Below are 15,150 nucleotides of genomic sequence, written 5' to 3'. Positions count from 1 at the left end.
TACCAGCAGAGGAATGTCTGGGAAATCCCCATTAGGAGCTGGTTTCTGGAAGGGAGCAGATGGCAACAGAAAAGCTAGCACAGGTGTTGGAAGGGGCTAGAGGAGGAGGTGGCAGCCACTAGAGAGAAGCTGGGATGGAGGCACCCTGATTTCAGGGAGGAAAGCCTGCCCTTCAGTACTTGTGGGTGCTGGGGAAGCCACCCTCTCCAGCCTCTCTCCCTCGGGCCCAGGCCTGACTCACAAGGGCACTGTGTCTTCAGAGGAGCTTTCCTGGCTCCTTTCAAACACTGGATAGTCTTCCACTGTAACAGTCGAGAAAGGCTGCCCTCTGCCCACTACCTCCAGGCCATCAATATCCTTAGAGGGAACCAAGAAAGGAAAGATTAGCTGACTGAAGACAGATGCCACCTTAAGGGGCTGGCTTCAGGCTGAGCACGGAGGCGTGACCAACCTGCTGGCTGAAATTCAGTTCTGCCATGAGGCTCTGCAGCTCCTTGCGTCGGTAGATGAGAAACAGACTCCGATCCCAGGTGTAGCGGTACCAGGTATTCTTCTGAGCCGGCAATCCTAGAGCAGGGTCCAAGGACACTCAGCACAGGCTGCTGCCATGCCCCTTCCCCACCCACTCCCAAGGGCTCTGAGAGCGCCCATCCCAGCACCATTTCCGGGACGGGTGAAGATACAGCTTCCCTGTGCAGCTGGGCTCCAGTCCTCCTGCCCCACACCTACTGAGGCAGGCTCCTGCAAAATTAGCTTCCAAACCGTCACATCTTTGAATTATAATAAAAATAATAACAGCAGCTCCCTTTTATTTTAACAATGGGCCAGAACCTCTTAATACGCATCATGTCTCATTTAACCCTCTCACCGTCCTGTGAATATTTCACAAGGGGGACACTGAGGGCCAGAGAGATGGAATAACTCATGAGAGTTCACCAACCCAGCACAGCTGGGAGCTGAACCCAGGCCGCCTGGCAGCCTTGAGAGCAGGGCCACCCAATAGAAATTTCATGCCAACCACAAATGTGAGCCACGTGTGTAACTTAAAATTTTCTAGATGCCACATTCCCAACGGTAAAAAGAAACGGGAATTAATTTTAGTAATATAGTTTAACCCCATATATCAAAAATATTGTCAGTGTGTAATCAACATAAAAATTATTAACAAAATCTATTTGTTCTTACTAATCTTTGAAGCCCAGTGTGCAGCTTATACTCACAGCACATCTAACTTCCAAGCACATTCCAGGTGCTCAGTGGCCATGGTGGCTGGCGGCAGCTGTACCGTACAGCACAGCCCTACAGCCACACTCCCACCCACTTCTCCTACCACCTCTGTTGCTGTCTTCCCGACGAGGGGGTGGGCCCCCAGAGGGTTATGGGACTTGATCTCAGGTCGGTCTCACGCAGAACACGCCATCCCGCCTCCCAGGACAGTCACAAGCTGCTGCTTCCTTTGCAGCCTGTTCCTCACCCATCTCTGCCTGGATGGACTGGGGCTTCCTGATGTGCATGACCGGTTCCATGAGGCCACGCTGAGTTTTTGTCTTCGTCATTACCAGACCCGTCATGTCATCTCCCAGGTACTCCAGTGGACTCCAGAACCCATTGGTCTCCTGATGGCCCTGGCAAGGAAGGATGGATGAGTCAGATCACCTGGACATCTTGGAGACAGCGTTTAGGAGAGAACACTAAGACTATTCTAATAACTCAGTACCTGTGATGTCCTTGTCCTCAAATTAACTACCAGTGACTATCATAGGCTGAATTACTTAACTGGCCAGTCCCCAAACACCCAATAATAGGACCAGTAACATAATTTAGTAAAGGCCTAGAGGGTTTTTTGCAACAGAGAGATTTTTTTTGTCCGCTACTGTGTGCCCTAAGGCACCCATCAGTGTGTGCAGACCCCTCCTCACAGGGCACTTGCGAATGCTGTCCTTACCTTCCCATCATGTTGTGTTGGTAGCAATCGGTTAATGAGCTCTCGCTCCTCCTGGATCTGTCTATAGGTCTCCCCAGTGTGCATCAGCAGCTCGCCCACTGGCTTTTTCAGGCGTTCTAGAGAGAAAGCCAAGAATGCAGCCCCGGCACCAAATCAGAACAAACAGGGGCCCTGGCATGCTGCACTGGTCAGCCTCATCACTGGGCTGATTTCAGGACCCACTAAGAAACGCTTGGGAGTGAATAGAACAAACAGGCTCTGGACAGGTAGAGGGAGAGAAAAGATACAGCCGAGCCTTGATGCCAGACGGAGGCCAGGCGGGAGCCCGGTCCACCCTGCTCACCGCTGAGCGCTTCCTGCTGCTTCCTCCGCAGGGCTATGTTGCGCTGCCAGTTTTTCAGAAAGTTGTGCTGAGGAGGGGGCGCCCAGAGATGTGCCTTCTTTTCTTTGGGGGCTTTCTGCTTCGGCTCATCTTTAGCTGAGATGAGGGTCATCAGAGAGGGTGGGGTATGTATCAGCTCAGCCAGCTGAAAAGTACAACACGAGTGTGCAGAGGATGGTGAGAAGACGCTGAACCGGGGCTGAGCAGAGATTTCGCGAGACCTAAATCCCTGCCATCTTCCCACACTGCTGAGCCGCCCTCCTCTTCAGGACCCTAAGGTAACAAGTGACAGAACACAAATCACAGGACCCAGGGGCCTTGGAAACTGCTGTCGGTCCCCTCTCCCCTAGAATGGGAACCTCTGTCCTAAGAGTGTGGTCAACATCTCTCAGTGTGTCTGTCCTCCTCACAACTGATGTTGATACCTTCACCCGCAGGGTGACTGAGCCGTATGACCCCAGGCCTCCTTAGCACCTGACCAATCAGCGATTCTTTGCCTGGAAGCAGGGAAGTGAAGGACTGAGAGACAGAGAATGGTTCTGCGTGACGGGAAAGTCGGAAAGACAGGCAGACTCTTCACGTGGCCCTGGGAGCTGTGGGAAGCACCTTCCTCCACTGTGCGGACTGAGGAGCAGAGCAGGCCAGTCTTGGGAGAAGGGAAAAGGAAGCTGATGCACAGAGGAGCAGAGGGCAATGAGGGAGTGTGGGCCCTGCGCCCTGATGCCTTTCTGGGTTCAGTCTAACCGGAGCCAGGCACGCACTCGCCTTTGGGCTCCTCGAGGCACCTCTGTATCCTTATGGTGCATTCCTGACTTCAGCTGAAGCTAGCTTAAGGTGGCTTCACTGTTTCAGGCGGAAATCACTTATCACCCCAGACTCCAGGGCCCTGAGACTGGACTGCCTTTCTAACCCCCGCCCCGCTTGACTGTGCCAGGGACTGAGATGAAATGACCACAGTGACCTCTCTCACCCAGGCAGCTCTGTGCAAACGCACCTGGATGTTCCCTCGAGAAACTGCAATTCTCTTAAAGTCCTCGAGATTCCCCAGGATGTGGTGTGGCAGGATCTGGTCACTGCCATGGAAGCTGTCACCTGGACCTGGGGGGCAAAAGAGGAGGAGGAAAGACAAGCTGTAGCTAGCAGATGTAAACAACTCGAGGGGTTAATTTCTGATGGAGACCCTGCTTTCTTTCAAGGCTGATCCTTCAGAGACCAGCAATGCCAGGGCCAAGGCTGGGCCTACCAGAGTAGTCCAGCGGCTTTGTGGCTGCATCTGGAGTAGCAGGATGTGCTACTAAGTGGCAGATCGTCTTCCTAGAATCCTTGGGTTTGAATTTACGGATGATAAACTTCTGGGTAATGACAGGTTTATCTTCTGTTTCAATAAGGCGAGGAATGTGTGGCTAAAAAGAAACAAAACAGAGGAGAATTCCACTTGAGATCAGGAGGAGGAAGAAAACCACCCATCTCCTCCGTCCTAATTCTTGGTGGAATTCCTGAAGGCTGACCAATCTGTTTCTCCAGCTCTGTCCATATGTTCTGTTGAGGAAACGCCTGTGTAACAGCATGAGACTTAGTAATGTCCTGGAGGAAAAAAATAGTATCTTATGCTTCCAGACAGTTTCGCTGGGAAGCGGGTGCCTCTTCCTGGTAGCACCTGGGGTTCGGGTTCAGCAGCTTTATCCACATCTGTAACCGTGCTTCTTAAACTCACTTTCCCTTCTGTGAAATGGGGATGATGGCTCTGGCCTCCATGGAAAGCAAGATACCTCATCATCTCATTACCCCTGTGGTTTTTATTCAAATCTCAAAAATGTTCAAGCAAACATAGTAAATTCCTTTAGAGGCAAAAGTGCAAAGAATTTGTGTTCCATGGATTTTTCCATGGAACTAGACACTCCCTATAAGTAGGGAGGTGATGGAGACAGTGGACATGGTTGATGTTCTAGGCCACACAGGCTGGCAGGGAAACGTTCCTGCCGTAAGGCATCCCTGGACTTCATCCTTACCTTCCTCAAGTCTTCCTTCTTAATGGCCAAGGCAAGGATGTCATCTCCTTGTAGGACATTGCTAACAGGCTCAGGTTCTTCCTGAATGGGGGGCGTGGGCTGCTCAGTTACCTTTGCCCGCTTCTTATCTGAAGAGAAGCAGAAAGTTACAAGTACTTAAACATAGATAGATATTAGACTCCATGCTGCGGGGGAGGGGCCGACTGGCCACATGGATGGACAGCAGAGGCTACCAAGGTAGCTTGGGCAGCACTTTGCTGGGGTGACAGGACTTTTCTCTTTAAGATCCTCCTAATATCACCCCTGGCCTGCCAGTGACTGAGTCTTCCGTAGACTTCCAGAATTGAGACCAGAAGACGTTTCATTCCAGGCTGTGCTACTTAAAAGCTGGACAACCTTGGGTACGTCACTTAACCTCTCTTGACCTCAGTCTTCCCTTTTGTTAAAAAAGGAAGCTGGACTAAGCCAGTGGTTCCCAAATATTAGTCAAATGTCTGCCTCGGAATCTTCCGGGGAGATTTACAAATACAGCTTCCTGGCTCCTGCGTGGAGCTAGGGCCTGGGAGCTGTATTCCTTAAACTCCCTAGGTGACTCTGATGCACAGTGGTCTGGGACAACTGGACAAGATGCCTTCCCAGCCTCCTCCATTGCTGGCACTGATCCTTTCTTCCGGGTGAAGGCATCGGGTTTCTTAAGACACTGGTTAAAATGCAGATGCTCTGGGAGAAGCAGAACATTCACCGCTGACCATTTATTTCACATTCTTTCATTTAATAAATACTGTTTAAGCATCTTCTATATGCCAGGCACTCTGCTAGGCTCTAGGGACATAAGGCAGAGACTCATGCCCGTGGGACACAAGACTGTCAAACAGACTGATCTGGGGTTACTGTGGGAGCATCCGGGGGGCCCAGCCCGGGGTGTGGGGTAGTCAGGGAGGGCTTCCTAAGGAGGCGATGTTTAAACTGAGAGCTGAAGGATGATTAGAACTTAAATGAGAGAAAGGGCATGGGGAACAGGCATTCCAAAGGGACCAGCATGAAGAGGCCTGGCGGCAAGAGAGAACGCAGCTTGCTCCTGGAACTCAAAGCATGTATTTTTAAAATAGCTGGAGTGTAGTGAGGTGGGAGGTAGGGGGCAGTGCCTGGAGAGGGAACTAGGAACCCTATCACGATATGCTTAGTGAGCCATGTGAAGGACTCGGGTCTTTACCCGGTGAGCCATGACACAGTACAGAATGGATTAGGAGGCACCAGACTGAGGCCGAGACTGTCCAGAGTCTCCTGTAGTAATGAAGTGGTTGACGATGACAGTGGCTCACAGGACTGGAGAAAAGTGCAGAGATCGGAGCCTGTGTCTCTCATGCAGCATGCCGGAGCCCGGCACTGAGAACACATGGGCAGAAGCGAGTTATTCTTCAGTGGGGACACAAGCCCTGCCTGCCTCCCTCAGAGGTGGGGTAACGGTTTCAAATGCACCTCATTTCTCTGGCTGGTATCCTCCTGTCTGCTGCCCTCTGCTTGAGAATGGGTTGATACAAGGCCCTACACAAAATCATCAAAAGAAAACCTAAGTCCTGCCTTCAGGGACTTGAAAACAGAACTTGGTTTCATCCACTGCTTCTTACGGCACTTCAATTTTTTTTTTTTTTTGGAGGAAGATTAGCTCTGAGCTAACATATGTGCCCATGTTCCTCTACTTTATATATGGGATGCTGCCACAGCATGGCTTGATACATGGTGCTAGGTCCATGCCCAGGACCTGAACCAGCAAACCCTGGGCCGCTGAAGCGGAGCACACAAACTTAACTGCTGTGCCACCAGGCTGGCCCCAGGACTTCAATTTTTAAGAGGCAATATCACTAAAACATCAGGGCAGGTGTTTTGGTTACCAAAGGCAAACTAATTTTTAGGAAATGCCCACATAGCTGGTGGCAAAAAACCCCAAGCCAGAATCATCCCAAACATAACGCTAAATTCAGTCTGTTGGCCAGGATCCACCTCCTCAGCCCTGGGGTCAGCAGAAACTCAGGAGCATCTGTCAGTCAACCACATGGCTCTGCATCCACACAAACACACACGGGCCAAGCGGCTGGACCCCGTGTTCTGGTCCCACCCACCGCCAATGTGGACGTGCCACCTTGGGTTTTCATTTTGACTTCCCCTCTCCCTTCTACGTAGTCATCGAAGTTGGTGGCAGCCCAAGGGAGAACTGGAGCCAGTCAAAGGTCTGCTTTTATAAATATTTTGGTACTATTTATATTTTCTAGGACATCTGCTTCCTCTGTCCATCACCTTGGCTGGTTTTACACCTTCCCAAGGGATGAAACATCTCCAGATGCGTGCCTTTTGCTGGTGGGTATATAATTACCACGTGTACATTTATAAACCTTCAAGATTGCTGAAGATTTCTGAAATAGTGACACCCTGGTCTGAGGTTTTCCTGAGAAGGTTCTCTTGAATGCGGTGCAATACATGCTGTTACCGCACACAGGGACTGGTGCACTGTAGGTAAGAAAGTACTCCTAAAAATGATGCATCCCTTTTAAATTTCAATTCACCCTAGAGAATATTTACCAAGCACCTTTGGTGTGCTATAAACTACAGAGAAGATGCTGTAAAAGGTTAAAATATAGCTCCTTCTCTTGAGGAACTGAAAAATGCAGCAGACACTAACACACACTAATCATAACGTAAGGCCTAAATTAGGGGCACAGGCAATGGGTATGGCGACACATCAAAGAGGAGGAGATGGATGTGGATCATACAGTTTAGGGCTCTAAAGGAAGGTTTGCAAGAGCCGCTGCAGGGGTCAGAGGCAGCTTCACAGGCTAAGTCAGGCCTTGAAGGACAGGAAGGCTTTGCCCAGGTGGAGCAGCAGACGGTGGTGTCCCAGGTGAGGTCACAGTCAGAGGAAAGGTGGAGGCAGGGCTGAGCCCAGCAGGTGTGAGGCAGGGGGACACAGAAGGCTGTTGGGGAGGTAGGGGATGATACTGGGGATGAGAGGGAAATAGGGCATGATGGCTCTGTAAAGTAAGGCTGGGCATCTGATCTTCCCCTGTTGGCAGGAAGGAGGTTTGGTCCAGGAGAGCGAGTGATGAAAGCAGCATTTCAGTGATTCATCCAGAGAGGGGGAGCCAGGTGGACTGTGGGGGCAGGGGCAAGCTGGGGAGACCGGGGAGGAAGGAAGATCCTGTGGGGGTCCTTTCAGGACCTGCAGGAGGACTCCACAGGGTGGAGGTATGTCTCGCTACTAAACCCACAGAGGCCCTGCTCGTTCCTATTCTTTGGTCTGGAAACCCAGGCTGAGTGGGGCTCCTGGGGAGCCATACAGCTGGCATTTCTCCCTGGATCCTGACAGCTGTGAGTGGGTCAAAGAGGACAGCCCCCTTGCACGTGCCTGGAGAGGGAGGAAGGAGCCCTATCGCAGCAGTCAGGTGACACCCCTGCTGGAGCTAGCCCAGGCCGCTGGAAGCACTGCGCTCAGGTGGGGGGTGGGGGACCACAGAGGACGAAGAAACCTGGCTTCTACTTTTCTGCTTCTTGTTTTATCTAAACGTTACTCTTTTTTAGTGTTGATTAAGGTCTTTAGGAAATTCTGACTTCAGAGTTTCCCTGGGGGAACCAAGGGAGGCCTGTCCCTGCCCGGGCCGAGCTTTAATTGATGGGGGAGGGAACCTGGTACTGCCCGGCGTCTTCCTGGTTTCTTAGCAACAAGAGTAGGGAGAAACCAGAGATTTAAAAGGGCTCAGGTCCCTAAACGGGTTTACAGTCACAATATTTGTTTGCCTTTTTGCTTATCATTCAGAGACCTTGGAGAAACACAGCACAAGATTACTTTTGTTGATTAGCTATATTATACGGAGGGGGGAAAATATCATGCTACTACATTAGAGACGTCCCCTGAGATGTTTAGGGGGGAAAAAAATATCTTGCATGCTAAACTAAACACTTTGTCTTTTTTCCCTCCTCATCCCACTGCATGCTCTTAACTCAAGGGCTACATAACAAACTAAATCTCCTCTTATTAAAAATAAATACACAGTGAAAAATTTTTCCTTGATTTGTTTACAGTAGAAAGTTCAAATCTGATAAGATCTCCAGAAACCAGGTGTGCAGGAGGCAGCAGCTAGGAAAGCCCTTGACTGCCCTTGGGAAAGGAGACCAGCGATTTTTCTCTTTCTCTCTTAACTGTTAAAAAGTATACCATGAAACAGCATCTCAAGCCAGCCGAAATCGGACTTTTTTATACTATAAGAAGCATTAAAGAAAGCCATACTGAAAAGCGACTAAGCTCCAGGCCCTCTCAGGGGCCCCTGCTGACTCCAGGCCTGGCCCTCGCCTCACCCTGAGCTTTCATCATGACTCTGAGGCTGGTCCCCTCAAAGTCTGTGCAGGCCCCTCTGGCTCCCTTCCCTCTCCTCCACACTCCCCACCTCCACCCTGGCCACCAATGTCACATAAGTCCACAGCTCCATGCCTCAGCTCATGCTGCTCCCTAGACCTGGAGAACCAAACCACTCCTTTTGTGTGTGTGTGTTGTCGGCCACAGATGTCACCTTCTTCAAAAACCTTCCCCCCGAATTCTGCCATCCATGGCGTGGGTCAGGTGCTCTGAGCCCCCTTAACCTGTACAGAATGCCTGTATCGCAGCATTTATATTTGTCTGGCTAGTCCTCCAAGATTTCACCAGACTCTGAGTTTCTCGAGGGCAGGGGTCCACAGCTAACAGCTTGACAGCCTTGTTGCCCAACACACGGCCCCCACATAGCAGGCCCTCAATAAATGGAAACAACAAAAAAAGATGGAAGAGGATGTTGGTGGAAAATGAAAACACGTCCATGGGGGTCAGTCTGCTGTCAGACACCCTGGGGCTCTCCCACCTGCAACCAGAGGGTAGCTGCAGAGGCCAGGAAGCAGTCATGTCTACTGACCGTCTCCAGGTTAAACAAGCGGCACAGGTGTCATCCAGCTGGAAAGGGCATGTGGTGGGAAAAGGTCAGAACAGAACTGGCCAAGTTAGACACTTTACTTGGGTTTTTCCAGCAGGACTCTTAGGTGACACCCCCCCCCCAAAGAACCCCACCAAGGCTGTTGGTTTCACCACCTCAACATGTGTCTTGCTTTCTTTCCCCAATTTCTTTTCCCAAAGACTCCAGGTCCGGGCCCTTCTAGTCTTACACTCTTTCCTGGCTCTTCCGCACCCCACCCAGCCCAGGTATCCTGCCTTCTGCATCCCTCAGATATGGTTTGAGGTAGGGGTCTCCTATGCCTTCCTGCCCAAGGCCATCGCCCCAACAATAACCCTGAAGACTCCATGAGTTCCCCACTACCTAGGGCCCCACTCCCAAGGCCCCAGTGTCCTGTGCCCCGTCCCTTCCCGGGTCTCCGCCTTGTCCATCATCTCTAGGTAAGGAGTACGCCTTGTCCCGCACCCCATTCCTCCATGGTCTTTGCCTCCATCCTAGTGTCACTCCTATCCTCTAGGCCCCGTGTCGTGAATCCCATCCCAGAACCCCTGCCCCTGGCGGGTTCTCCTGAGCGCCCAAGTCAGCCAGCGCCAACCTTTCATATTCTCGGCGGCCTCCAACAATCTGTTTGGAGGGATTCTGAGGCGGGATTCCTTCTTTAGTGACTTCATGGTGCCGCTCGGGCTGTGAGCGTGGCCCTGCGCCGCGGGGACCCGGGATAACGAAGCTGGGCGGCAACCCCCGCGACCCCGCGCGCGCCCGCCCGCCCGCCAGCGGCTGCCGCCGCGTCCATAGCAACCAGCGCTCCGCGCGGGGGCGCGCACCCACCCCACAACTTGGGCTGAGGCAGCTTGGAAAGCTCCTTCTTCAGCATGCTGCGACCAGCGCGTGCCGCTCCTCCCGCGCGGACCCCGAGAACCACCAGGACCGTGACGTCACAGGAGACGGCGGCGAGCGCCGTGACGTCACCAGCCAGATGGGGCGGGGCGAGGACTCGGGGAGCCGCCGGGGAGGTGGAGGGAGGGGCTGCGTGACCAGCCCTGCCCTGCCGAGTGCCAGGCGAGGGGTGTCCCAGCGGCCAGCCTGTGTCCCCGCCTGCCCCCGACTCCCGCCTTCCCTCCGCTCCTCCACACAGCGACTATAGGCTCCTTTCTTCACGCCATGCTGAACACCCCTGATGGCTTTCCGTGGATTTCAGTTTCTCGGTGGCCCCTGCCTATGCCCTACACGCGCCTGGTGACCTCCCCCGCCCACGCTTGCTGCAGCCACCTTGGCCTTCCATCGCTTCCCAAAAAAGCCAAGCTTTTACCCCGACTTGGGGACTTGGCGACTTGGGGCTTTCTCACGCGGTCGGTTTCAGTCCTTGGAGATGCTGCCCTTGACTCCCCAATTTAAAGAAACCTTTTTTATCCCTTCATAAATGCACCCGGTTTATTTTTTCCCCCGAGCCCTAACGCATTCTGGAATTATTTTGTTTGTGTATGCGGTTGTCTGTTGTCAGGCTCGCTGTAAGAATATAAACTCCATGAGAGCAAGAACAACCTGTCCTTTCCCCCGATCCCAACCCAAAGTTTAGCACACAGTAGTCACTCAGAAATTGTGTGTGGAATAATGAAGGGGCTCTAGAGCCAGACAGAACTGGATTCCAATCCCAGCTCTGCCAGCTTGCTAGCTGTGCGTTCTTAGGCCAGTCCCTTGACCTCTCTGAGCCACAGTTTTCTCACTTATAAAATGGAGGTCAAACTGCCTCTCACATAGGGCCACTGTGGATTAAGTGGAAGTATGCATTTAAACTACCCAACACGGTGCCTTCCATAAACTGTAGTGTCTTCTCAGTCAATTCGCAGTATCATGCTGGGGTTGGGGAGATGCACTCTGTACCCATTTTACCCATGGAACAACTGAGATCTGCCAAGAAGAGTGTAAAGTCACCTGACTAGCAAGAAACACAGTTTGAACTTGGTTCTTCCAAGTACAAGGCCAGGGCTCTTTGGACCCTGTCTCCTGGGCCATTTCTGAGCTTTGCCCTATTTGGCCCCAGAGGGAGGAGCTGGGAGGATGCCAGTAGGCTGGTCGGTCCCTGGGCTCCCTCAGTGTTCTCCACTCCTGCGCCTCTCCCAGGGGCATGGCCCCTTCTCCATGTGCGTGTAGACTTTCACTCTTCCTATGACTGAGACATCCTCCATGGGCAGCCTCTCCTCTCTTCCTCACAGAGGCCCAGGCACCAGGCTCCTTCCACCCTCCAGGCAGTCCCCAGTTCAGTTCGCTCCATGTCCTGAGTGCTTGTGATACACCAGGCTAGGTACTGTGTCACCAGGGCCCTCCGAGAAGCAGACATTGAAATGGAGATAAGAGTGCAAGAGGTTTATTGTGAGCAGGGGTGGGGGCGGCAGTAAGGCCTAGGAAAGACCCGAAGAGGAAGGGAGCGGGGCCAGGCTGGGAGAGCCTCAGACTGTGTTGCAGATCTGACAAAGTCTGCGCCAAGCCAATGTGGACCTCTGGGGCAAAGAATGTTCGTTAGAGGCTATTGGCTAACTGCCCTCCTTGCAGGTGAACACAAGCTCTTCCTCAAAGGGAGACAGGGAGAGCTCAAGGCCATGGCTGCCACAGGAGCTCTGCGAGATAGGGAGGAAAGTCAGAAACATTTCCTCTTGCCCTCTAGAAGCTCAGCGTCTACCCTGGAGCAAGAGACAAACACTCAGAAACTCTAATCCATGCACCCAGCTTCCAGAAGGTCTTCTAACTTCGGGAAGTTACACAGCTTGTGGGAAGCCTGGCTGGGAGCAGGACGGAGGCCTGGAGGCCATTGGGGGATGGGGGGGGGCGGTCGGTAGAGGTTAAAGGACAAGAGAAGAAGGCTGTGGGAGAGGTGTATGGTCAAGCAGGTAAGCAACCTGCCTGGGCTCTGCTGCCAGCCCCTGTGTGACCTTGGATAGGTCCATCCCCTCTCTGTGCCTCAGCATCTTCATCTGCATCATGAAGGTGTTGAACCAGATCAGAGCTGCTTAACCTTTTGAGAATCTGATCAAAGCTGGGAACCTCCTCCCTGGAAATTTGCATTTGATTTTTTTTTTAGTGGTAAAATACACGTATCATAAATTTACCATTTTAACAAATACAATTTGGTGTCATTTAGTACATTCACGATGTTGTGCAACCATCACCACTATCTAGTTCCAGAACTTTTTCTTCCTCCCCAAAGAAACCCTTACCTGTTAAGCAGTCACATCCCCTTTCCCCCTTGCCCCCAGCCCCTGGCAAACACTAATCTACTTTCTGACTTTATTGATTTGCCTATTCTGGATATTTCCTATAAATGGAATCATATCACATCTGGCCTTTCGTATCTGCTTTCTTTCAGTTAGCCTAACATTTTGAAGGTTCACCCATGTTGTAGTGTGTATCAGAACTTCAGTCCTTTTTATGGCTGAATAATCTTCCATTGTATGGGTATACCACATTTTGTTTATCCTTTCATCTGCACCTTTGATTTTGCACATGATTTTGCATTCGATTCCAGGGACTTTCTGAAGTTCATTCGTGTGCCCTGGGTTGGGGTGGGCTGAGGTCAGTGTGTCTTAAACACAGAGTTGAGTCATCTCAGAGTGTTTCCAAGTCTGTGTGTTCAGCAGGCAGTGAGCAGTCACACCTTGGTAATGGCAGAATGAGTATTAGGGGAGCCTTCTTAGAGGAGGAAGCATCTGGGGTGGGACACTAGAGATGAGTTCAATAGGCAGGTCAGGCGGCAGGCACTCCATATGGGGACACAGTAGGACCAAGGCCCAGAGGTGATAAGGCACAAGTTTAGGGAACTGCATCATTGGCCACCACAGCGCTGGCAGTTTCCTCCCAGCTCAGCAACTCTGACCAACCTCCTCGAGCCCAGGGAGGAGGAGGCGGCAGGGTTGACAGAGGGCACGGCATCAAATATTGCTTCATGTCTCTGTTTATTTCCACCCAGCCAGGGGCTGGGCATGTTGTCAGCTGCTCTTCGCAGAGGCTAAACAGCCTCCCTCAATAGAAAGTGTGTTTCCTCCACAAGCTGCGTCATCTCTTTCCAGGACAGCCACCCTCCCAAAGCCTGAGGCTGGTGCAGTCTGTTCTCAAGCCCCTCACATCTAGCCCACCCCCTTCCTCTCTGGCTCCCCCCTCCCAGCTCATCCCACCACTTCTGTCTCACCTCCACGCACACACCTGGCTCCCTCCCCTATTGTCTGCATTGCCCCCTCTTACATCTGGCCATCCCCACACATACCTGGCTCACTCTCCACATCTGGCTCATTCCTCTCAAATCCAGCTGTCCCTCCCCCCCTTAAACGAAGCATCCACCTCTACCCTTCTTACTAGAACCTAGCTCAGCCAACACGCAGCAGGAGTCTCACATTCTCCTTGGCCCTGAAGTCAGGCCACAGCTGGACGCTCTTCCCAGAATAGACGGACCTCAGCCTCAGGGATGATTCACAGACTCTGGGCAGCACCCTCAGGTTCAAACTGCTCTTCTTCCCTTCTGGAGAAGGACACACGGGAGGTTTTTCAGAGGCCACATCCAGTAGGGTTAGGGGCAGAGGCGCTTCGGAGCAAAACATGGGTTTGCGTCTCAGTGTGGCCCCTTCCTAGGCCATCTCCCTCCTCTTGAGAGTGGGGACAGGGCCAGTCTTGTCCTGATTTGCTACCCTCAGAATCCTTACCCCACATTTCTGGATGGTCTGTCTATCTGTCTGCCCTCACTAAAGTGTAAGTTTCAGGGGAGCAAGGGCATTGCCTGTCAGATTCACAGCTATGTCCTAGTTCCTGGAATAATGTCTGGCACACGTGGGCCATCAGTAATGGATAGGGGTGGGGGAAGCCTGGAGAAGCACCAGTGGGTTCACGGGGCTGCCTTCCAGTATCTGTGGGGCAGGGAGAGAGCCCGGCTCCTCCTGTGCAGCAGTGCTTAAAGGCAAAACCATCAACTGCAGTGACACATTCCTGCGAGATTTGCTATGTGACTTTTCTAAGAATCAGAGCTCCCTCCTGGTGCAGCAGTTCCCGCACAGGTCCTGGGACCATCTGCCTGGGCTGCTGTGGAGGACGTACCAAGATGGATGGACATTGAATTCTGGGGCTCTGTGCCAAGGTTCTCCACCAAAAGGAAGGCTCTCTGTCTGCATCCCCATCTCTCCTTCTCTCCCTCCCTCCCTCCTTGTCCTGGTCAGAAGGCTGTTTGCTGAGGTCAGAATTAGGCCCAAGGGAACTGGCCCACCTTGGGGGCTTCTTGCTCTAGATTGTGTGTGTGGGGGGGAACCTGAGGAATTGCCCCACTCCACCAGTGACAACCCTGTTCCAGTGGCACATGGCCAGGAACTAAGGGGTGGGCTGTGTGTGTGTGTGGTGGGAGCAGGGGCAAGGGGTGCTGAATGAAAAGCCCTGGGCCCAAGTCTCTCTAGCTGTGTGACCAGACACTATGCTCCCTTCTGAGTCTCATCTACTTCCCTTACAGAATGGGCTCAATACCGCATAATCGACTTCCCAGGATCAATGTAAGGAGCAAAAAAAAGTAAGTACTCTGAAAACTGAACAGAGAAAGGGATTATAGTTGAGGCTCAGAACACTCAAATCCACTAGATAATTTCTCTCTTAGACAGTGTGGCAGGCAGAATAATGGCTCCCCAAAGACGTCCACATCATCATCGCCAGAAGCTGTGAGTTTGTTACCTTACAAGGCAACAAGAACTTTGCAGATGTGATTAAGGACGTTGCGGAGGGGAGATTATCCTGAATTCTCCAGAGGAACCCAATGTAATCACTGGCTCCTTATAAGAGGGAGGCAGGAGGGTCAGAGTCAGAGCAGGAGACGTGATGATG

General features: G+C 52.1%; 1 protein-coding gene across 6 annotated transcripts in view; it reads right to left on the bottom strand.

Moving 5' to 3' along the window:
* The window catches only part of MYCBPAP (MYCBP associated protein), a 34,219-nt gene that overhangs the window by 7,737 nt on the left and 11,332 nt on the right, over positions 1-15,150 (bottom strand). The window contains exons 1-9 of one of the 6 annotated variants that reach the window (XR_011422962.1): positions 10,135-10,261; positions 4,337-4,464; positions 3,571-3,730; positions 3,322-3,425; positions 2,289-2,472; positions 1,946-2,061; positions 1,475-1,625; positions 452-567; positions 242-357 (exon numbers count right to left, since the gene is read on the bottom strand). Coding sequence is in view for 4 of the 6 variants with exons in the window: in XM_070226287.1 (XP_070082388.1) it covers positions 242-357; positions 452-567; positions 1,475-1,625; positions 1,946-2,061; positions 2,289-2,472; positions 3,322-3,425; positions 3,571-3,730; positions 4,337-4,464; positions 9,902-9,977 (1,151 nt within the window). In the remaining 2 variants the exon portion in view is untranslated. Of the gene's footprint in view, positions 1-241; positions 358-451; positions 568-1,474; positions 1,626-1,945; positions 2,062-2,288; positions 2,473-2,752; positions 2,974-3,321; positions 3,426-3,570; positions 3,731-4,336; positions 4,465-9,901; positions 10,286-15,150 lie in introns of those variants that run through there. The other 5 variants (XR_011422961.1, XM_023652744.2, XM_070226287.1 and 2 more) reach the window with 5 other exon arrangements.

Source organism: Equus caballus, chromosome 11 (genome assembly GCF_041296265.1).
Source record: "Equus caballus isolate H_3958 breed thoroughbred chromosome 11, TB-T2T, whole genome shotgun sequence".
NCBI lineage: Eukaryota > Metazoa > Chordata > Mammalia > Perissodactyla > Equidae > Equus > Equus caballus.
Note: the sequence above shows the minus strand (reverse complement) of the source record. Positions and strands in the feature narration are given on the sequence as shown.